The sequence below is a fragment of the Acomys russatus genome, chromosome 25 (genome assembly GCF_903995435.1).
Source record: "Acomys russatus chromosome 25, mAcoRus1.1, whole genome shotgun sequence".
NCBI lineage: Eukaryota > Metazoa > Chordata > Mammalia > Rodentia > Muridae > Acomys > Acomys russatus.
The window spans coordinates 11,491,346-11,513,739 of record NC_067161.1 but is presented as its reverse complement, the minus strand read 5'-3'; the positions used below and the strand labels follow the sequence as shown (position 1 = coordinate 11,513,739).

The following is a 22,394-nucleotide window of genomic DNA, read 5'->3' as shown; positions in this document are numbered from 1 at the left end:
GCTGCGGCCGGCGCTGACAGCTGAGGCCGCCCTGAGGGGAGGAGGCGCCTGCGACACGCGCGGGTGGAAGGACGCACCAGGAAGCTCCGGCTCCTGGGGAGGGGGGGGGCGCGGGGGCGGGCGCGTCGGACCGCGCGTGCGCAGTTGGCCGCCCCTGCAGGTGCCCGGGGTTTGCTCCGGGTGGGCTCGGCCTCGCCTAAGCTTTGGATTCAGCGCCTGCGCAGTGCCTCGCACGTGCTGCCCAGCTCCGACAGGGGGCGCTCCACGACGAACGCGTGCACCAACACCCACCCCCCCCCCCCAGTTCAACATTCCGGATCCCGCGTCTGCGCAGTCTTCTACGGAAGTCGCGCCTCTAGTAGGCGCGCGTGTGCGGGGTCGGGTGGCGTGGGGCTGTACTGAGCGTGCGTGATGGGTTGCCCCTGCGGGTTTTCTCCACGCGCCGGCGACTGGTTGTGCATCATCAGGCCCTGGTCCGCGTCCAGCAGGAGGCGTTAGTCTGGGGTTCTGAGCCCCGGGGACCGCGGCCCTGGAGCTTATCTCTGGACAAATGTGTTTTAACGCAGTTGAGGATGGGACATCAAAAATTTCACTTTTGCAGCGGGTTTTACTATTTTGAGTTCCTTTTTCTCCTCCGGGCCCTCTCCCCCTCCTCACTCCTGTCACCAAGGGAAGGCGCTGCTTTTCTGCTCTAGCCTGAGCAGAAGGCATCCAGGCCCTGGGGAGGTCAGGTCTAGGAAAGCTTCCAGGGGGCCACACAGCGTGCCGCGTAAAAAGAGAGTCACGGCACCGCAGGGGTGGGAGAGTCACGATCCAGCACAGCAGCTTGGCTGGGAGAACTGAGTCCTGGTAGAGGGAGGGTGGGTGTTCAGGGATGTGGTCCCCTCAGACACAAGGCTGTGGCGTCGTGGTCCCTTCAGCCTGGAGACTGGGGGTGATAGGGTCCCCTGAGACAGGATTGGGATCTCTGCGGGCAATAGACAGACATGGAGGCAGCCTCGCCAGTGGGCTGTGCTTCTTTCTGCCAGGAGGGTGCGAGCGTCCGCGTGCCCTCGGACGGTCCTGGCTTGGCCCAGGCAGGAGGGATGGCGGTGGAATCACAGGCTCCAGGAGCCGGGTCTGTGCAGCCGCGCGGCCGGCCCGGGAGAACTGGGTCACCGGGTTGAGCGTGGCGCGACTGCGTCGCGGGGCCAACAGTCGTCGCTGGCGGTCCAGCGGCCACTGGCGCCGGCGGTGAGTGAGGCGCAACCCTCCCCAGCTTCCGGGCTGCGGAGAGCGGCAGAGACCAGATCCGCTGGACCATTAAGGTAACCCAGGCATCGTGACTTCCGAGTCGATGCCAGTTTCGTTGTGGTCATAACCTCTCGCTCTCTGGGGTCCAGTATGGTTAACCCAGAACGTGGGGTCCCTGAGGAAAGAGCCCTTGCCTGGCACATGCTCAGTTCCCTGGGGTCCTAGAACACCTCGTACAAACTCTAGTCATGTTTGCTGAGTAAATGAGTCACGAAGACCTGGCTTCAGTCCTATCGCTAGTGTATTCAAGTCATTTTACTTTTCAGAACCTTTATTTCCTATTCCTAAAATTGAAATGATAACAATAGCAAGTTCAAAGGTCGTTGTTCCTTCCCACCCACACTTTTGAAAAAAATGTGAAATAAGAAAAAAATGTGTGTTTAGGTGATTATCACAATGCCTGGCATGTAAATGGCAGTATGATAACCTATCTATAATGAGCTTTCGGGGCATCGAGTGGTGGGGGAGAAGGGGGCGTCAAAGCGAGGTGGGGATTCTGATTGGTGTGCTGCAAACCTCTACCAAAGACTTTGCCTCTGACATTCCTCCAAAGCAAAATGTCATTCCCGTTAATGCCGGAAAGTGTGTGAAACTACACGACTGGAACTTTACTTCAACCTGCTTCTTCAAGAATGTAGTCTAGCCGGGCGGTGGTGGCGCACGCCTTTAATCCCAGCACTTGGGAGGCAGAGGCAGGCGGATCGCTGTGAGTTCGAGGCCAGCCTGGTCTACAAAGTGAGTCTAGGACAGCCAAGGCTACACAGAGAGACCCTGTCTCGAAAAAAAAAAAAAAAAAGAAAAAAAAAAAGAAAAAGAAAAAAAAAAAAAAAACAAAAAAAAAAAAAAAAAAAGAATGTAGTCTCTCCTTTCAAGACAGTACTTTCAGGTGGGCGTGGTGATGCATGCCTTTAATCCCAGCACTGGGCAGGCAGAGGCCAGCCTGCTCTACAAAGCGAGGTGGTGGTGGTGGGGGGGACGACAACTGAGGTGGTGAAAGGCATCAAATTCTGGGACTATTTCAAAGTTTGAACCAACACGTTTGTGACAACTATGTTTAGGCTTCCAAAGAGAAGGCAGTAATAACCTTTAATTCAAAGAATAGAACTGCTATGATCTGAGGTGAAGAAGACAACAGGATGATTTGTTTAGGAGAACCCTGAATAGGCCAGGTCAGTTTTGAGATAAAACACAATGGGGTGGGAACAGACATTTGAATATTTGGGAAAAGAGCCTGAGGCAAATTCCAAGCTAGAGAAATCAAAGTAGACAAAGTCCAAATGTACCTCTTGAATCGTATCAAGGTTAAGTGAGGTCACGTGAGGAGTAAGTGTTGCTGGCATGAGAAGTCCAGGAGACTGAGCCCTGCAGTCCCTCAGTGTTTACAGGCTGAGGAGACATGGAAGAATCAGTTGAAAAAGACTGAGAAGGAGTGGTAGGAGAAAAGAAAGTAACTTGGCAGTGTTCTGAAAGCCCACAGGAAGAAAGTTAATACTGAGTGAAAAGAATAGTCTCTTCTTTATTTGTTTGAGATACAGGCTCACTATGTAGCTCTGACTGTTCTGGAACTCACTCTGTAGACTAGGGTGGCCTCAAACTCGCAGCTATCCACCTGCCTCTGCTCCCCAAATGCTGGGATTAAAGGCGTGCGCTACCGTGCCTGGCTGAATACTTAACATCTTTGTGTTATACATAATAACTTTCTCAATTTATTTCCTGACTAGTGGTGAGCCTCTTCTTCAGCTGAGGGGGAAAAAAATGGCAGTGTTCAAGAAGCTAAAACTTCTTCTCTGGAAGAATTTCATCTTAAAGGTACGGGCATGCTTACCTGTGGGGAAGATGTAGGTCTTCAGAGTAGCTGCGTGTGTAAGTTACAGTGTTAGTTTCTCTTCCTGTTGGTATGATAAAACACCCAAAAGTAACTTGAGGGGGAAAGGTTTGTCCTGGCTCCCAGTTGAACGGTAGCGCTATCGGCGTGGTGGGGAAATCTTAGATGGTTGTACCACATCCAAGGTCAAGAAGCAGAGGGCAGTGTGTGGATACTATTGTCCTGTCACCCTTTCCCGCTTACACAGTCAGAGATCCCAGCTAGGGAATGGCGCTGGTCACAGTAAGCAAGTCTTCTCACCTCGGTTAATGAAAGTTAATCCCCCCCGGGCATGTCCAGAGGCCTGTCTCAGACTCTGTCCAGTCAGCGTCACCATCACTAATAACAAGCTGAAGAACAGTTAAGAACGTCATTTGTAAATGCAACCCGCATCCTTGATTTCTAGGTGTTGATGGTAATAGACGGGCTAAGTGGGGTTGCCCCGCTAGCTCTCGTTCTGCCTCTCCCCTTTTTCTGTGTTTTGTGAAAGGGGGGGCAAGGAGGAATGAATGAGGATTTTGTTTCTGCTTTTTGAGATCTGATCTTTCTGCCCTCAAGCCTCTTGAGTGCTGAGGTTACAGATGTGACTTAGCACATCTGGTGCTGATGGCTGGCTCACTGGGGATCGTGTTCCATGTATGCTAAGGACGTACTAAGAAGTTCTCTCTAGCCTCAGGGTTTTAAGCAAAAGAACTCTTAACACTTGAGTTTTGTCCGCGATTAACTTTCAGCTGTTGTCTCTGTTCTAGAAGCGGAAGACCCTGATAACACTCCTGGAAATGGTCATGCCGTTACTGTTTTCTACAATTGTATTGTATTTCCGTTTCAATAGTATGCCAAGAAACAGATCATCTACTAACTACCAAGCAGTTGATATCAGTCTGCTGCCAGTGTTTTTCTATAACTACCCTCTGAAAAGTAAATATCAGTTGGCTTATATCCCTTCCAAAAGCGAAACTTTGAAAGCTGTGACTGAAATGGTAGAGAAAACCTTTGCTGTTGACTTTGAAGGTGAGACAGAAGGTGGGAGAAGGGAGGGCATTTCATTGTTGTTGTTGTTGCACTAAAATGTTTTTATTACATTTACTTATTGTGGGCATGGGTAGTCATTTCTCTCCTTCTTCCTGTGGGTCCTGGAGATTGAACTCAGATTGTCAGTTTTGCTGACATCATGATGTCATCATGCCATCCTGGGAGGGCATTTTTATAGTGTTGTTTGAAGCACCCCTCCCCAACACACAAAATAGTTCTTACAAAAGTGCTTCAAAATGTGGGGTCTCCAAATCCTAAAGAGTGGCCGGGCGTGGTAGCACGCACCTTTAATCCCAGCATTTGGGAGGCAGAGGCAGGTGGATCGCTGTGAGTTCGAGGCCAGCCTGGTCTACAGAGTAAGTCCAGGACAGTCAAGACTACACAGAGAAACCCTGTCTTGAAAAAAAAAAGAAAAAAGAAAAAAAAAAAAAAAAAAACCAAATCCTAAAGAGTGTATGAGGTGGTAGTTTAAGGAAATCTGCCCATGATGCAGTTTTATTATTTTACAGACCACACTGGAGGCTTGTATACTTGTATCACAATGTTTAAATGCTAATGAAAATGTTCAATGCTGTTTATTTTTGACTTGCTCTCATGACACCGTTGTCTTCTGTTAGTCAGTAGCTCTGGTTTGCTAATTTCGTACACATCTCTGACTAATCAAGAACTGAAATTGCTCACAGATTCTAGCAGGTTTCTCTGCTTCTCTTTTCCCATTGTCACCCATCTCCAAACAGAGGCAGAAAGATCCTCAAAAGGTCACTAGGATTTTGCCCATCCCCTGCTTCCACCCGTCCATGGCTTCCCAATATTCCCAGGCTCTCTGGCCTGTGCTCTGCTTTTCTCTCTAGCTTCATCCTGTACTACTTTTCTCTGTGCTTTTTTTTTTTTTTCAGAACCCTCTTCATGTGGGTCACTTTCTTAAAATTAATTTTTTATTATTTATTTCTTTTTTATATATACATTTATATTATTACACATACATAAAATAAACTACATACAGCAAGAAGAACCGCAGAACAATCAGGAATTATATTAACGTTACATTCATAGTGTTTTGGCTGTTTGTATTTGGCAACCTTGAAGAAAACTCTTGCCTCTCTTGGTGAGTTTAAAATTCTGAATGTAATTCAATGTCTATCGTAGCTCATCTCTATCAACTTAAAACATCTATCTAGACCTAAAGACATCTTAACCCCTAAACAACTAAGCTTAATTGTGAAACTAAACTATCTGGTCTTCAACTCCATCAGAGACTTGAGAAGGAGTAAAATTAATTACCTGAGTAAACAGGAAGTGCAGGTTAGCAGCTTCCAAATTAAAAAGAAAAAAATGACAGAGACAGTTTGCTGCCTGGAGAGTCACTCACCAGCCATTCCTGGGCCAGTCTCTTTCGCTTGCTCTCACTCTCACTACTGGCAAGCCATTCCTTCACTGGTATTAGAGCTTACTTCTTTGGGATTCTGGTGGATACTGAAGACCAGCTGAGCACTCCAGCCTCGTGGACTGAACAGCTATTGGATTCTTGGACCTTCCATTAGTAGAGAGCCATTGTTAGACTAACTGAACCACAGCCTGTATGGCATGTAATAAATCCTCTTTTTATATGCACCATATGTCAGAGCTAGAGAGATGGCTCAGTGGTTAAGAAAACAGACTGCTCTTCCAGTTGGTCCTGAGTTTAATTCTCAGCACCCACTAGGTGGCTCACAGCCATCTGTAATGGGATCTCATTGCCCCTTCTGGTGTACCTAAAGACACCATATACATAAAAAACACCATATGTATGTACTTATTCTGTAAGTTCTGTTCCTCTAGGGAACCCTGGCTAATACATTGGCCTGTGAGTTTCGGGGGATTTTCCAGTCTCCACTTCCATCTCCCCCAAGGAGTACTGGGATCACAGTTGCTCATATCGTTGTGTCTGGGTTTTACATGGGTTCTGAAATTTTGAACTCAGGTCCTCATACTTACACGGGAAGCCCTGTACTCACTGAGCCATCTCACTGGCCCATAAATATAGTAATTTTTGTGTTGAAATTTTCAAACAATATAAAAAGATAGAGCTGGGCGTGGTGGCGCATGCCTTTGATCCCAGCACTCGGGAAGCAGAGGCAGACAGATCGCTGTGAGTTCGAGGCCAGCCTGGTCTACAAAGCGAGTCTAGGACAGCCAAGGCTACACAGAGAAACCATGTCTCAATAATTAAATAAATAAAAATAAAAAGATAGATGAAAAGTTTTCCTTTTCTTCCCTAATTGCAAATCCCCTAGACACCTCCTAATTCATACCCATCTTGTAGGCAAACCTTTTGTGCTAGAAGTGATAATAGTTTGATGTATATGGTGGACATCTTTTCATACCATAGACTATCTCTCTTGGGGGGCTAAGTCTCTCCTGTTCTCAGCCCATCTATTTTTGGTGGTGTTTATACTGCCCTGGCCTCAGGATACATCATGTGACTGACACCTAACTAAGCTAGTCTGCACCTTGCTGTCCCTTGTTTGTTTGTTTGAAGGTCTCTTTACATAGCCCTTGATGTCCTGGAACTCATTATGTAGACCAGGCTGGCTTGGGATTCACAGAGATCTGCCAGTCTTGAGTGTCTAAGTGCTGGGACTAAAGGTCTGTGCCACCACACCTGTCCAATTATTTTCTTTATGTGGATGAGTGTTTTTCTGACATGTATGTCTATGTACCAGATGTGTACCTTATGCCCACAGGAGCCAGAAGATGGCATCTGAATCCTTGGAACTCGAGTTACAGACAGTTGTGAGTGGCCATATAGATGCTGGGAACCAAACCCAGGTCCTCTGGAAGAGTAGCCAGCATTCTTAACCACTGAGCAGCTCTTGTCATCCTTGCTATGATAATTTGTCCAGTGACAATGCTTAGAGGCAATAAAACTATAAGGAGATATTTCCTAGGAAATTCTGAAAAAGAGGTAATTGTGGTTAGACTAGGTTATTTGGATCAATCCTCCAGTTGCAAAGAAAATATGGATAAAACACTAAGTCTATCCTTCAGTGCATTAAAGAATTAAATAAGGTGGTTGGGGATTTAGCTCAGTGGTAGAGTGCTTGTCTAGCAAGCCCGAGGCCCTGGGTTCGGTCCTCAGCTCTGAAAAAAAGAAAGAAAGAAAGAACTAAATAGATGGCAAACTAAGTTTTTAAAAACCTGGCCAGGTGTGGTGGCTCACACCTTTAATCCCAGCACTCGAGAGGCAGAGGCAGGCGGATCGCTGTGAGTTGGAGCTCAGCCTGGTCTACAAAGTGAGTCCAGAACAGCCAAGGCTACACAGAGAAACCCTGTCTCAAAACAAAACAAAACAAAAAACCTGGACAGTTCTTGATGAAAGAGGTAGATCACCTGGGTGTGTAACCTTACAAATATTCATTAAACAGAATATCTATTTCTTTTTTTATAAGATGCATTTATTTATTATGTATACAGTGTTCTAACTACATGTACACCTGCAGGCCAGAAGAGGGCACCAGATCACAATTTAGAAGGTTGTGAGCCACCATGTGGTTGCTGGGAATTGAACTCAGTGGCAGCCAGTGGCACTTAACCTCTGAGCCATCTCTCCAAGCCCAGACTATCTATTTCTTTTTTCTTTCTTTCTTTCTTTTTTTTTTTTCCGAGACAGGGTTTCTCTGTGTAGCCTTGGCCATCCTGGACTCACTTTGTAGACCAGGCTGGCCTCGAACTCACAGAGATCCGCCTGCCTCTGCCTCCCGAGTGCTGGGATTAAAGGCGTGCGCCACCACGCCCGCCTCTATTTCTTATAAACCATCATATATGCATATTATTTTCCCCACTTAAGCATGCATGTGTTAGGAGAGAAACCCATGTCCAGTAGGGTTATGACTCGGTCAGGGGAGGCTAGACTGAAGCTGTGTCTTCAGCACACACCAGAACCGGGGCACTCACGGACCCACGCAGCTGTGACTGTCTGCACAGAGTCAAGCTACTCAACATTCTATATTGGAGGGGAAGGAGCTCAAAAGCCCCACCCCCAGCTGAGGAGCTAAGGGCAACCAATGGCTTCTGAGGGAGGGAAAGTCAGTTTTCTTGAAAAGTGTGGCTTCTTGCCTGGCATAACGGACCACATCTTTAATCCCTACACTCCGGAGGCAGAGGCAAGCAGATATCAGCGAGTTGGAGGCCAGCCCGGTCTATAATAGTGAGTTTCAGGACAACCGAGCTACACCATCAGACTCTGTCTCAGTGAAGTGTGGCCCCTGATAGGTTGACTTGACTCCAGGGATCAAGCCACACTCAGGAGATAAAATTGGATTTAATGAGTTATTAAAGGAAAAGACTCAGCATCAGGTTATATGGGAGGTACAGTGCATCTGGAAGGTATTGGGGAAAGAGAGGAGATGGATCTGATTAACTGCACTGTATGAGATTCTCAAAGAATTAATAAAAATATAGTGTTTAAACCCAGAAAAATTTAACATATAAAGGAAAACATTTAATTTGGGTTGGCTTACAGTTTCAGAGGTTTAGTCCATTATCATCAAGGTGGGAAGCATGGCAGCGTGCAGGCAGACATGGTGCTGGAGGAGCCCAGAGTTCTACATCTTGATCCGTAGCAACAGAAGGACCCTGGGCATAGCTTGAACATAGGAGACCTCAAAGCCCACCTCCACAGTGATACTCTTCCAACAAGGCCACACCTACTCCAACAGGGCCACACCTCCTAATAGGACCACGCCCTGTGGACCAAGCATTCACCTTCATGGGTCTATGGGGCCATTCCTATTGCAACTACCACAAGAACCAACACCACAAAATTATACTGTGACCTCCACATGTACTTGCAACCACATATTTACACAATAATTAATAAGAACTACTCTCTCAGCTGAGTGGTAGCGCATATCTTTAATCCCCCGCATTTGAGAGGCAGAGGCAGGCCAGTCTCTGAGTTTGAAGCCAGCCTGGTCTACAGAGTGAGTTCTGGGACAGCCAGGGATACACAGAGAAACTCTGTCTCAGAAACAATACAAAACAAAAAACAAGCAAACGAAAAGAACTATTCTCTCCTCCTCAGTATTACTGCTGTAAGTTTCTACGAGTGTAGTCTTACCATAGGTTCTAAACTGAATAACAACAAAAGCCAGGGTTTCTCTGTGTGGCCTTGGCTGTCCTGGGACATGCTGTGTAGTCCAGGCTCGCCTTGAGATGTGCCTGCCTCCTGAGTGCTGGGATTAAATGCATGTGCCACAACTGCCCAGATAAAAAAACTACACCTTTTAACTAATGTTATTTCTTGTGTTTTCTCTGTCCTGTTCATACATTTGCCGAATGGCTGAGTGATTGGAGAAATAAGCTGGAATCTGACATCTCCTTAGGTAGATGGGTGATGACCACACTTGCTCTCATGGCCAGCTGTTACTCACTGACTGGATTTTTCTCTTTGCAGTTCTAGGCTTTCCTTCAGTGCCTTTATTCGAAAGCTATATAATTAATGATCCCAAGTCTTTCTACGTACTGGTGGGAATTGTTTTTGACCATATCTTCAACAGCAGCAACGAACCTTTGCCACTTGTGGTAAGAAAATCTTTCTTATAGCATACTGACTACACCCTGAGTATGGGTTAAGCAGGCTAATCTACCCCTCAGCTTTCCTCGACGGTAGCTTTGTTGTTTTATTTGCAGAGGAAATGAGTGACTATTCCAGGCTTATATTTTACAGCCCTCTCCGTTATTGCGTTCAGACTGTTTGAGAGATCTGGTCTGAGCAAGTCTCTGTCCTCAGTACAGGACAGGGAAGTTACTAACATTTCTGCTCCAGTCTCGGTTTCATTACCGGTGTAGCAGAGTTCTAATTAGTGCCTGGCTTATGACTTGGTTTTCAGGATTATGCGGGTAAAGTGCTTAGAACAGAGAAGCTGGGTAGACGAGGAGCAAGAATTTTCCAGGTGGATCGGCTAATTGTCTTGTTTGTTTTGTTTTGTTTTTTGAGACAGGGTCTCTCTGTGTAGCCTTGGCTGTCCTGGACTCACTTTGTAGACCAGGCTGGCCTCGAACTCACAGTGATCCACCTGCCTCTGCCTCCTGAGTGCAGGGATTAAAGGCGTGCGCCACCATGCCCAGCTCAGCTAATTGTCCTTACTACTCACCTCACAGACTTTAGGTATGGTAGCTCTAGTGTGTGGCTAAGGGGAAAGCAGGGTGGTAAACAAGAATATGTGATTTATGTTTTGCAATGGGTAGAGCACTCGTGTGTGGCTTCTGCGCTGTGTAGGCTGTTTAATGGCTTTTAGAACTTGCACTGTGATTAATTTTAAAAAGACCCAACAGTATCTTATAAGCATGTGTTAAAGGCTCAGAAACCACGTGTGTAACCCTACAGGCAGCTGATGGCTCAGAGGCAGTCCTTAACATCTCCCTTTCACAGTGAGGCAGCTGAGGTATAGTGAGTAAGTGAGATGAAGCATCTTTCCCAGGTCTAGGTGGCCCGGTTCCAGAGTATCTTAGAGCCCATTGCTCTTTTCCCAGGTTGGTCCCAGGGATAACTTGCAGAGAGATACAGGGAAGACCATTGTGTGGCTCTAGGAGGGACACCTGCCTTGTGGGCCTTTCCTCCAGTTAGAATGAAAGCCAAACAATTCTGCCAAGTCCTTTACCATTGCCAAGTCCTGAGATCTCATGGCCAAATGTTTTCTCCTTGTTTTTCACAGGTTAAGTATGACCTGCGCTTTAGTTATGTCCAAAGGAACTTCATATCACCGCTGAGGCATTTATTTTTTCAAGAGGAGATGGAAGGCTGGTGCACAGCCTTTCTTTACCCTCCTAATCCAAGCCAAGAGCCCCGGGAATTTACGTACCCTGATGGGGGAAACCCTGGTGAGGAAACTCTGAAGCCTGTCACATTACCATAGGCACAGCCACTTTGGCCCTGTGCCACTCATGTGTGATACTGCTTTGCTCACTGAACGCTCACCAAAGTTAGCCTTTCAGTAGCGGTCCAAGGAGCTGTCTTTGGAAAATGTGGCGGTCAGTAAAATGCTTGTATTCCAGCGTAAGTTAAAGCAGCAGGTAGGTACGTACATTGTTTGTTATGACGTTGAACTGTTTGAAGGAGTGAAAGCATTTTACAAGAACAAGGGGTATAGGTCTCCGGGTTGATAAACTTTTTTTTTTTTAACCTTTTTTCTTTTCATTTTAGGGAAGTTACTGCTGGGCTGGGGATGTGCCTCAGTGGTACTTGCCTGGCATGCACCAAACAGTTCAGGCTCTAGCACTGCCAAAGCAAGCATGTGCTGCTGATCCTTAGGGATGCTGTGTGGGAATCCATCTTTGGTAGAATGGTAGCTTCCAAGGTTACCGCCAGGAAAGGCATCCCGTCCACACATCCCGCTTTCTGTCACACTAGTCTCAGCCTGATGGTGTGGTGAGGGGCCAGAACCCAGCCATGGAATCTGGCACACACCAGTGCACTTCCCTGAGCACAGCCACCTGCTCCCCGTAGCTCTCAAGTAGCCTGTTGGGAGCCCGTGGGCTTTCCCTGTGTTTCTTGGGCAGCACACATGTAGGGCCAGAGTGGAGCCATAGTGAGTATAACAAGAATGGCCAGTTATTTAGGGACAACAGAGCCACCGTCATGAAAGAAACATGACTCGCAGTTTATGAATATGCAATGTTTACGTGACCTCTTTCCCACCTGTAAGTAACACTCTTGTCTTTTTGTCCTCTTCCCCAAACCCTACAGTTTTGGGGACCAAACCCAGTGCTTTCCACATAACAGGCCAACACTCTACTACTGAGCTGTACCTCCAGCCCTGTTCTGTTGTTTGTTTTCTTTTCCACTACTGGGGACAGAGCTCAGTGTCTCACATACACTAGCAAGTGTCCTACCAGCAAGCTGCCTCCCAACCTGTCCTATTGTTTTATCCTTTCTCTCCCTCCCTCCCACCTCCTCCCCACCCCCTCAATCTCAATCTCTTTATCAGGCAGGCTCTCATGGAGCCCAAGCTGACCTGAAACTACAGAAGGCAAGGATAACCTTGAATTATTGATGCTCCTGCTGCCACCTTCCAAGTCCTGGGACTGCAAGCTTGTGTCATCACACCCAGTCTGTTATATTGTTTTGAACACCCATCCTGCTCAACAAATGTTCCATTTGTTCATGTCTAACGTGCCTCACTCACTACCCACCAAGCACACTGTTTTCCTTTTGATTTGATGAAGGAGGAACAGACAACTATCTACACTGCTGTGGCCTGCCTGTCTGCCTGCCTGCCCGCCCGCCCGCTGTGCTATCACATGCTCACAGTCTCAGCCCTGGGAGGCAGAGACTGGCTGATTCCTGGGTTCAGCCTAGCCTAATTAGCAGTACCCAGATCCCAGTTGTTGGCTGTGTTTCTTAACAATTAAGACTTTATTGTACAATCCAACAATCCTATACAAGAGAGAAAAGGAGTTAAAGGGAAACAAGAGTAAACCTTCCGGTATCTTCCACGGGACAAGTCCCCAGGTGTCTGGTCTGGCCTGTAAGCTGGTCTCTCCCCAAATCCACGTGTGATCCTGCTCCAAAAACTGCAGCCTTCTCCTCTCCCCTCCGCCTGGGTCTCTCTCGGGCGTGCAATGGCTGGTCTGGGTCAGGATCCCTGCCCCCATCGATGTTCAATTAGAAACACAATAGCCCGGCTGGAGTCCCCAGGTCCACTTCCTGAATTTCAGACCCAGGAGGGCTCCATTCAGTCTACCACTGTGTATCCGTGGTGTTTCCTAGGGGCAAAGCCCGCCAGGATTGCTTTCACCTGGGACAAAGCTTACAGTCCTTCCCACACCCAGTGAGAGACCCTGTCTCAATAACCAGGTGCCTGAGCAAGGCTTTTCGGGAGGCAACACAGAAGGCTGGCCTCTATTCTCCATACGCATGGAGGTGGTGGCAGGCAGAGGGAGTTCCGAACACACGACCTGCCTGATAAGTCATTTGATTTTACTTGCTCTCTTTTGCATCCTTAGACCTCTCTTTGGTTCTAATCCCATCCACCTTGCCCATCCACAACTGGCATGAGAACACTAGCTGCCTCTTCTTTCAGCTCTTAATGTCTTAGCTGGCTGTGCCAATCTCTACTCTTGTTTCCCACTCTGGAATCATACCCTGAGACGTGCCCTTCCCCTCCCTATTTTGCTCAGGGTACGGAGATAACACTAAAATCAGAAGGTGAGGTGTTCCTAGGATCTCCTCTGTCCTGAGGGATAACGTATGGCTCTGAAGCTGGGTAGCGATGCCCAGACACCATAACCCTTCTCTGCAGGGACCCCTTGCTGATGTTCTGGAACTTTCCAGTAAGCATAAAGGAGAATTGCTCTTAGTGTCTTCTTTCTGTCGTCTTGTTGTCTGCTATGGAAAGGAACATAACATATCTAACAGGGCAGACATCCCTCTTGGGACCCAGTTTCCCTGGACATGCATATACCATGATGGCCCCCAGCTCCCTCTCTGGCAATTTCAGACTTGTGGAGAAGTAATGGCGTATCACTGAGATGCTCTTTCCTTCACACGACAAAGCAACATGTTCCTGAGTGAGGGCTCACAAAGGACATGTGCTCCAATTCATTTAGGTGTCTTGGCTTCCTTATTTGTGTGTGAGAGGTTGAACATGAACACCAGTTAAGCAATTAACTATACTTCCGAAGTTGATCATCAACACCTCATGATGGGATGGCCACACAATCATCTTGAAGCCTTGTGCCTGCATCCCACCTACTGGAATCCAAGCCCGAGCACTCAAGTACCTACTCTGATTCTCGACAGTATCCCATAATTGGCGTAGTGAAAACACTGCTACAAAACAAACAATAATACACAGCAATATCCAGGACTCATCACCAGCAATTTGTTCTTCCCTTTTCCAGTTTGAAAAATCTGGACGTCTGCCTTTGTCTAGATAATGGAGCTCAGTGGTCCCTTCTCTTCCCTGAAGGCTGGTTGCCCTTGCCCGGAACTAGAACAGATCTCCCACTTGGGGGATCCTGACACCCCAACTACACTGCTGAAATGAGGGTTGCTTATGATAAGGACAATGTTTGTGGCTTGCCAGCAAAATACAGAAACTTTTTTTTTTAATATAAAAATAAAAATACAGAAACTTAATCCTTTGGTTAGTCAGCAGTCAAGCCAATCAGAAAGTCTGTGTCTTCCAAGTACTTTGAGTTTAGCATGCTGTGTCTACGGGATCATCAGTACTACAGAGCAGGTGCTCTGCCCACGGAGCCAGAGGGTGAAGGGAGAATGTGGGTCTCATTCCTTGTTTTCCTGCCAGAACTCACTTCCTGGTCATTGCTCCATTCCCGAGGCTCTCCAAGGTAGCTCCTTTCTGTCCTCCATGCTGTCTCATAAGGCTTCCAGGAACACCTTCTGGCTGCCGCCTGTCTTCATGTCTAGCCCGGATCCACCTGAATTTCCAGTCGCTTCAGTCTTTGCTCTTATGCTTGGTATTCTGGTTTCTTGTAGGATACAACAAAGAAGGTTTCCTGGCAATCCAGCACGCAGTGGACAAAGCCATCATGTGGCACCACGCTCCCAGTGCCACACTCAGCATGTTCAAGAACCTCAGTGTGCTGCTGCAGAGATTCCCGCTGGGGCCACACGTCCAGGACCCTTTCCTGGTGGTCCTTCAGAACGAGTTCCCTCTGCTCCTCATGCTCAGCTTCATTTGTGTTGAGCTCATAATCATCAATTCCATTGTCCTGGAGAAGGAGAAGAAACAGAAGGTAACCCTCTCCAAGTACAGGGCTATGGGGAGGCTGCTAATGAAACCGCTTGAGTAGGACTGAGGCCCACGCACGTAGGAGGAGTCTCTGCCTCTCAGGTGAATTGCAAGTCAGAAGGGATTTCATATTTTTAGCCTGTTTGCAGTTTAGGGAGTACCATCTCTTGTTATCTTATCACGCATATACTTACTTTTTTCTTTCTTTCTTTTATTTATTTATTTATTTTTTTTTTTTTGGTTTTTCAAGACAGGGATTCTGTTTATCCCTGGCTGTCCTGGACTCTCTTTGTAGACCAGGCTGGCCTCGAACTCACAGAGATCCACCTGCCTCTGCCTCCACAGGTGCTGGGATTACAGGCGTGTTCCACCACACCCCTCTACATATACTTAATGTTAGACTGCCTGGCCTAGTAATCCTGCTAGGTTAGCACACTGCTGCTAATAGGAAATTTTATCCACAATTAAGTCACTGTCATTTTGTGGGATGTTGACTGGGAAGCACTGTCTAGGGAAATATGACCTAAGGCAGGGTTTGCACCTCTGAGTTGCTCCCAAGACTGGTTTTCTACTTGATTTCTGTGCTGTTCTTGCTCATATAACCTCTATTACTTCTTTTTCTCACTTTTTTCCCTTTAAAAAAGATTTCATATTGCTTAGGTTTTTATTTCTCAGATATGGTCTTGTTATGTACCTGAGAGTGACCTTGAACCCACAGTGTAATCCAGGCTGACCCGGAGCCCACGGTGTAATCCAGGCTGGCCCAGAGCCCACGGTGTAATCCGGGCTGACCCGGAGCCCACGGTGTAATCCGGGCTGACCCGGAGCCCACGGTGTAATCCGGGCTGGCCCGGAGCCCACGGTGTAATCCGGGCTGACCCGGAGCCCACGGTGTAATCCGGGCTGGCCCGGAGCCCACGGTGTAATCCGGGCTGGCCCGGAGCCCACGGTGTAATCCAGGCTGACCCGGAACTCATGATTCTTTGGTTTCAGCCGCCCAAGTGATACAAGCACACCAGGCTAACATCTCTTCACTTTATATTTTTCTTCTGTTTGAAAAATAAAATTTTAAATTCACGTATGTTATGTATATGGGTGTTTTATCTGCATATACACCTGCACTCCAGAATGGGACATCGGATCCCATGGGTTGTGAGCCATAATGGAAGTGCTGGGAGTTGAACTCAGGACCTCTGGAAGAGCAGCCAGTGCTCTTAACTGCTAGTCCCAATTTTATTCTCTTTTTACTGATTATATATTAAAGTAGCCTGGTAGTTTCTCCTTGGCCTTTCCTTGGCCTCATTGGTGATGCCTGTGACTAGAGAGCTGTTTCCCTGGCCTGTTTTGTCTTGTTGGAAGAAGCAGACTGACTGAGGGGCATCTTGAGGCTGCCTATGGGGCACATTGGTTCGACTCCAGTGTGGCCAGACATCAGAGGCCTCCCTTCTGTTGGGATGGATGACAATGAGACAATGGATAGCAGGCAGATGCTCTATCCAACTCCATACTCACTGACAGAGCCCAGGAGACTAGAGCTTCTGGTATGTGACTGGGATGCCCACTTAGTTTCCACTTGTGTGATGAAACCCGACCTTCCCTATTTGTTACTTGAGCAACAAGCTTGTGAAGAAAGCTGGGGGCACCAACTGTCTACACTGCCGGGCATGGTGGCACATACCTTTAATCCCAGCACTCGGGAGGCTGAGGCAGGTGGATCTCTGTGAGATCGAGGCCAGCCTGGTCTACAAAGTGAGTCCAGGACAGCCACGGCTATACAGAAGAACCCTGTCTTGAAAAACAAACAAACAAACAAAAAAAGACTGTAGCAGCTAGGCATAATGGCACATGCCTAAAATTCCAATGGTAAATATGCTGTTAGCTCACTCATTTTTTGAATGCTTCCTGTAAGTAGATGGCCTTGAGAATAAAGTCCAAACTGTTTTGCTTTCTTTGTTTTTGATTTTTGTGGGTGTTTTTGTTTTGTTTTGTTTTGAATATTTTTAATTTAATTTTAATTTATGTGCATTGGTGTGAGGGTGTCAGATCTTGGAGTTACAGGCAGTTGTAAGTTGCCATGTGGGTGCTGGGAATTGAACCCTGGGTCCTTTCGAAGAGCAGGCAGTGCTCTTAACCACTGAGCCATCTCTCCAGCCCCTTGTTTTATTTTGACAAGGGCTCAATATAGAACCCCTGACTGGCCTAGCACACACTATGCAGACCAGATGAGTCTTGTGCTTCTGACAAATTTTCTGCCTCTGTCTACAGTAGCCATAGACCACAATACTCTTCTTTCGAGTCTAGCCTCCTTACATGTCCCACTTGTAAATTCTCTTAGCAGTTGCTTTTAAATTTAAGGGAGATGTATACAGTGTGTACTCTGCCACGGTTAAACCAAGTATCGGTCCCTGCTTTATTCTCCCACCTTCTAGCTGGGCTAGTCTCCGTCAGCCCAGGAGCTGTCTCTCCCCAGCACACACAGCCTGCCCTCCTGATGTGCTGGAGTTCAGTCCCTAAGGCACCTAACAGGACCGGTGACTGGTAACCCGACTCTAACCCTTGGCTCTCCTGCTTTTCTAGGAGTACATGTGCATGATGGGATTGGAGAGCTGGCTGCACTGGGTTGCTTGGTTCATCACGTTCTTCGTGTCTGCCTTGGTTGCTGTTTCTGCTATGACCATTCTTTTCTGCACAAAGGTATGCTCTGTTCTCTAGGATATGGCGGGCTGTGAATGAACAGGGAAGAATGTGGTGTGGTATGGGTGGTCCAGTTAACGATGACCATTGGGAAAACCTCTGGTGAATATGATGACTATGCGCTGGTGGTACTGGCTGGAACTCTGACATACTCTAGCGTTTGGGAACTTGAGCTTCACACAATGCATTTTTTTTTTTTTTTTTTTTTTTTTACAGACTTTAACACATAAATCTCATACTGTACAATAGTTGAAATAGTTATTATAAAACATTCTTTTACTTCTGTGTTATCATGTTTTTCTTTTGTGCTGTCAGTGGAGTATGATATTAACATTTGCCTCCTTGTATTTAATAACCCAATACTTGGATATATAAAAACTTACCAAGCCGGGCGTGGTGGCGCACGCCTTTAATCCCAGCACTCGGGAGGCAGAGGCAGATGGATTGATGAGAGTTCAAGGCCAGCCTGGTTTACAAAGTGAGTCCAGGACAGCCAAGATAACAAAGAGAAGCCCTGTCTTGAAAAACAAAAAACAAAGAACAAACAAACAAACAAAAAGCTTACCTTCTAAATTATCATGTCACTGTGGTGAAAGGGAGGTAAGAAAACCCATACTAAACAGGAAAACATTTCAAACAAAGGAAATAACTAGAAGACATTAAAACAGAAGACACAAACCAGGCGTGGTGATGCATGCCTTTAATCCCAGCACTCGGGAGGCAGAGACAGGCGGATCGCTGTGAGTTCAAGGCCAGCCTGGTCTACAAAGTGAGTCCAGGACAGCCAAGGCTGCACAGAGAAACCCTGTGTCAAAAAGACAACAAAACAAACAAACAAAAAACAGAAGACACAAAGTAACAAAAGGAACACCAAAGTTATCTGTCATATTGATAACATGACAGATGAATTGAACTCATGCTGGTGGTATAGCTCAGTGGTAGTGTGTAGAAGGCCCTTAGTTCAATACCCATGATAACCCCCTATGAAAAAAATGAATTCAAACTTATTTTTCCCTAAAAAACACTAATAGCATAATTTATAAATGATAACAGATGGCAGATCAGATATCTGCCTTTAAAAAAAGTCTACCTATAACTCTAAATTGAATATTTTCTCCAGTGTTTTCTGGGCGCTCCATGCTTTCTTCACATCTGTGGTTGTTTTCTAGGTAAACAGTGTGGCTGTGTTCAGGAACAGCAACCCTACCTTGATATTTCTTTTCCTGATGTGTTTTTCCATGGCCACAATTTTCTTTGCCATCATGATGAGCACATTTTTCCAAAGAGGTGGGTACTGATGTGGATCTCCGTGGGCGGTGTTAACAACTGAGCGGCTGCTGCTGGCAGCATTGTCATTCCATTTCTTACAGCGTGTAGCGTTATTCCGCCACAGCCAAGTTTTCAGTTTTATGGTTATTTCAGAAGTGGGAGAATTCTATTCCCCATTAAAGGCTTGTTAAAACACATGATACACAGCTGGGTGTGGTGGCCCACGCCTGTAATCCCAGGACTCAGGAGGCAGAGGCAGGCGGATCACTGTGAGTTTGAGGCCAGCCTGGTCTACAAAGTGAGTCAAGAACAGCCTGGGCTACACAGAGAAACTTTGCCTCAAAAAACAAAAACAAAAAAACAAAACAAAAAGAAAGAAAGAAAAAAGAAAAGAAAACACATGATACACACACATCTTTAAAATAATTCCACACAATACGTCTCCATTTATTTATTTTTATTTATGTTTGTGTGTGTGTGATGTATATGCTGGTGCTCAGGAGGCCAGAAGAGACCCTTGGATTCCCTGAAGCTCAAGTTACAGGTGGTGGTGAGCTACCTGATATGGGTGCTGGGAACCAAACTCAGGTCCTCTGGAGGAGCAGCATCTGCTCGTACCTGCTGGGCCATCTCTCCAGCCCTGATAAATCTCAATTTATAATAAGATAGAAGCATAAGGCATTCCAGGGAGAGAACCCTCCAGATCATGACTGTGAGGTTAGGGCACAAACATGGTTTCTGAGATACCACAAAGGATGTCCTATGGAGGTCTCACATCTGAGCTACTTAGCCATGAATGCAATCATAGAAGATAAAAATGATTCCCAGCACTAGAGAGGCAGAGGCAGGTGGATTGCTGTGAGTTCGAGGCCAGCCTGGTCTACAAAGTGAGTCCAGGACAGCCAAGGCTACACAGAAAGACCCTATCTTGAAAGAAAAAAAAAAAAAAGAAAAAGAAAAAAATGATAGGAGGCGGAGTCAGCTCAGAATGCGGAAGAATTGAAGTGTGAGTTACCCTAAAAAAAAATAAAAATATGAGAAAACGAGCTCAGCAGTTGCCCCACCCCCCCAAAAGGGGAACATTTTCTTTCTTTTTCTTTCTTTCTTTCTTCTTCTTCTTCTTCTTTTTTTTTTTTTTTTTTGTTGTTGTTGTTGTTTGTTTGTTTGTTTTTCGAAACAGGGTTTCTCTGTGTTAGCCTTGGCTGTCCTGAACTAGCTTTGTAGACCAGGCTGGCCTCGAACCCACAGTGATTCCCCTGCCTCTGCCTCCCGAGTGCTGGGATTACAGGTGTGCGCCGCCACGCCTGGCCGAAAGGGGAATATTTTCAAGAACTAGGAAAGAGAAATGTGATACAAAGGAGGCCAGGCAGCTTACCATTCATAACTGTGAATGTTTTATATCAAGTAGCTCTAGTATGTGACTCCTGGAAAATACTGCCTCCATCTAGGAGTCTGTGAAGGTTATGCGGGTCTAAACACTACTGCCTGATTCAAGCTTTGAATCCCACCTCCCCTTCCTAGCTTTACAGCAAGCACAGGAGGGCGCTAGTCACGCCAGGGAACTTGGAACATGTGCATGAAAGGATGCCTGCCTGCAGCTGGGGTCTGAGAGTGCTCCTGGCTGAAACTTTAAAGTTAATCTTAAAAAAAAAAAAAAAAAAGTTAATCTTGGCTGGGCCTGATGGCACACACCTTTAATCCCAGCACTTGGGAGGCAGAGGCTGGTGGATCTGTGTGAGTTTGAGGCCAGCCTGGTCTTCAAAGTGAGCCCAGGACAGCCAAGGCTACACAGAGAGACCTTGTCTCGAAAAACAAAAACAAACAAACAGACAAACTACCACTACCAACAACAAAAACAAAATAAGAATTATGGGGATGGAGAGATGGCTCAGTGGGTAAGAGCACTGTCTGCTCTTCCACAGGTCGTGAGTTCAATTCCCAGCAAACACATGGTGTCTCACAACCATCTGTAATATGGTCTGATGCCCTCTTCTGATCAGTAGGTGTATGTGCAGACAGAGCTCTGTATACATAATAAATACATTAAAGAAGAAAAGAAAGAAAGACACCATGGTGCACACCTTTAATCCCAGCACTGTCCCAGGCTGCCCTGGAACTCGCTCTGTAGACCAGGCTGGCTTCGAACTCACAGCGATCCACCTGCCTCTGCCTCCCCAAGTGCTGGGATTACAGGCGTGCAACACTGCCCCTGGCTTACTATCGCTTTTTAAAAGTGCTGTAAATGTTTTCTTCTTTCACTTGTAAGAGGGCAACTATTAAAAGAGGTTGCTTCCTTACTGAAATGCTGGGACAATCACAGAGATACTTTTCTCTCGTGGCAGGGAACGGAGGTTGATATCTTAGTCATTGGCTGACGGAACTCTTCGTTTTCCCCCTCCGACTCTGCAGCGCATGTAGGAGCCGTGACAGGAGGCATCGCCTTCTTCCTCACCTACCTCCCCTACCTGTACATCACTTTCAGTTACCACGAGAGGACCTACGTCCAAAAGATAGCCGCTTGCCTCTTCTCAAATGTTGCCATGGCAATAGGAGTCCGGTTCATCTCTCTGTTTGAAGCAAAAGGTAAGATTTGTCTTTCTCAAACTCTACCTAGCCGCCTGCGTGCTTTGGCTGCCGAACAAGGCCGCCCTCCGTTTCCAGGTACAAAAAACTGACATGTTTGTTTAATCTAGTGTTCTGAGCATTTACGTCACAAGGTGGGAATGCTAAAGAGATGCCTAATGTGCTTTGCAAACATCACAGCCTAAGGTGGGTGGTGACGGCACATGCCTTTAATCCCAGAACTTGGGAGGCAGGTCTCTGAGTTCGAGCCAGCCTGGTCCAGTGAGTTCCAGGGCAGGCAGGGTGACACAGAAAAGCCTTGTCATGAAAAAACAAAAACAAAACCAACCAACTAAACAAAAAAAAGCTTAGAGCATAGATATGGATGTGAGGAGGGAAACCAAAGCATATTAAAGAAAAGACTTTAGAGCCAAACATATTGGCATGGGCCTGTAGTCCCAGCTACTTGAAGGCTGAGGCAGGAAAATCATTGGGGCCCAGGAATCCAGGCTAGCATGAGCAACGGAATAATTGTGTTTGAAAAAAAATGATTAGGAAATTATTTACTTATGTAATTCTATAGATATGAAACATATAACTTTATCATTAGAAGCTCAGGAAACATTTTTGAACTTTACTGATAATGTAGTTTTCGCATGTATTAGTCTTGTTTGTGGTGTTCTCTGTAGTACAGGTTTCTCTAGGGCTTGTAATAATCAGCCTTATTTATTATAAAGAAATAGCTGAAATAATTAACTTGTAAAGAGAAAGACCTTTTGATTTGCAAATTTGTAGATTTTAGTTAAAGATTGGGTGGCCTCCTTATGTTGGTACTCCGGGTATCCAGCACTTCATGAGAGAAGTGTACAGCAAAGCCAGCTACCAGGAACTGCGCCAGAAAACAGAGTGATCAAAGATTCTTATTCTTCTGCCAAGTCCCACCT

The 22,394-nt window shown here is 46.4% G+C and overlaps 1 protein-coding gene across 1 annotated transcript in view; it reads left to right on the top strand.

Annotated features, from left to right (window-relative positions):
- The first annotated feature begins 934 nt into the window (after positions 1-934).
- LOC127208622 (ATP-binding cassette sub-family A member 17-like) overlaps positions 935-22,394 on the top strand; it is a 64,638-nt gene continuing 43,178 nt past the window's right edge. The window contains exons 1-9 of the mRNA XM_051168113.1: positions 935-1,307; positions 3,015-3,102; positions 3,907-4,168; positions 9,624-9,751; positions 10,885-11,050; positions 14,670-14,929; positions 17,503-17,619; positions 18,789-18,906; positions 21,298-21,471. Of these exons, the coding sequence (XP_051024070.1) occupies positions 3,049-3,102; positions 3,907-4,168; positions 9,624-9,751; positions 10,885-11,050; positions 14,670-14,929; positions 17,503-17,619; positions 18,789-18,906; positions 21,298-21,471 (1,279 nt within the window). The 5' untranslated portion in view covers positions 935-1,307; positions 3,015-3,048. The remainder of the gene's footprint in view (positions 1,308-3,014; positions 3,103-3,906; positions 4,169-9,623; positions 9,752-10,884; positions 11,051-14,669; positions 14,930-17,502; positions 17,620-18,788; positions 18,907-21,297; positions 21,472-22,394) is intronic.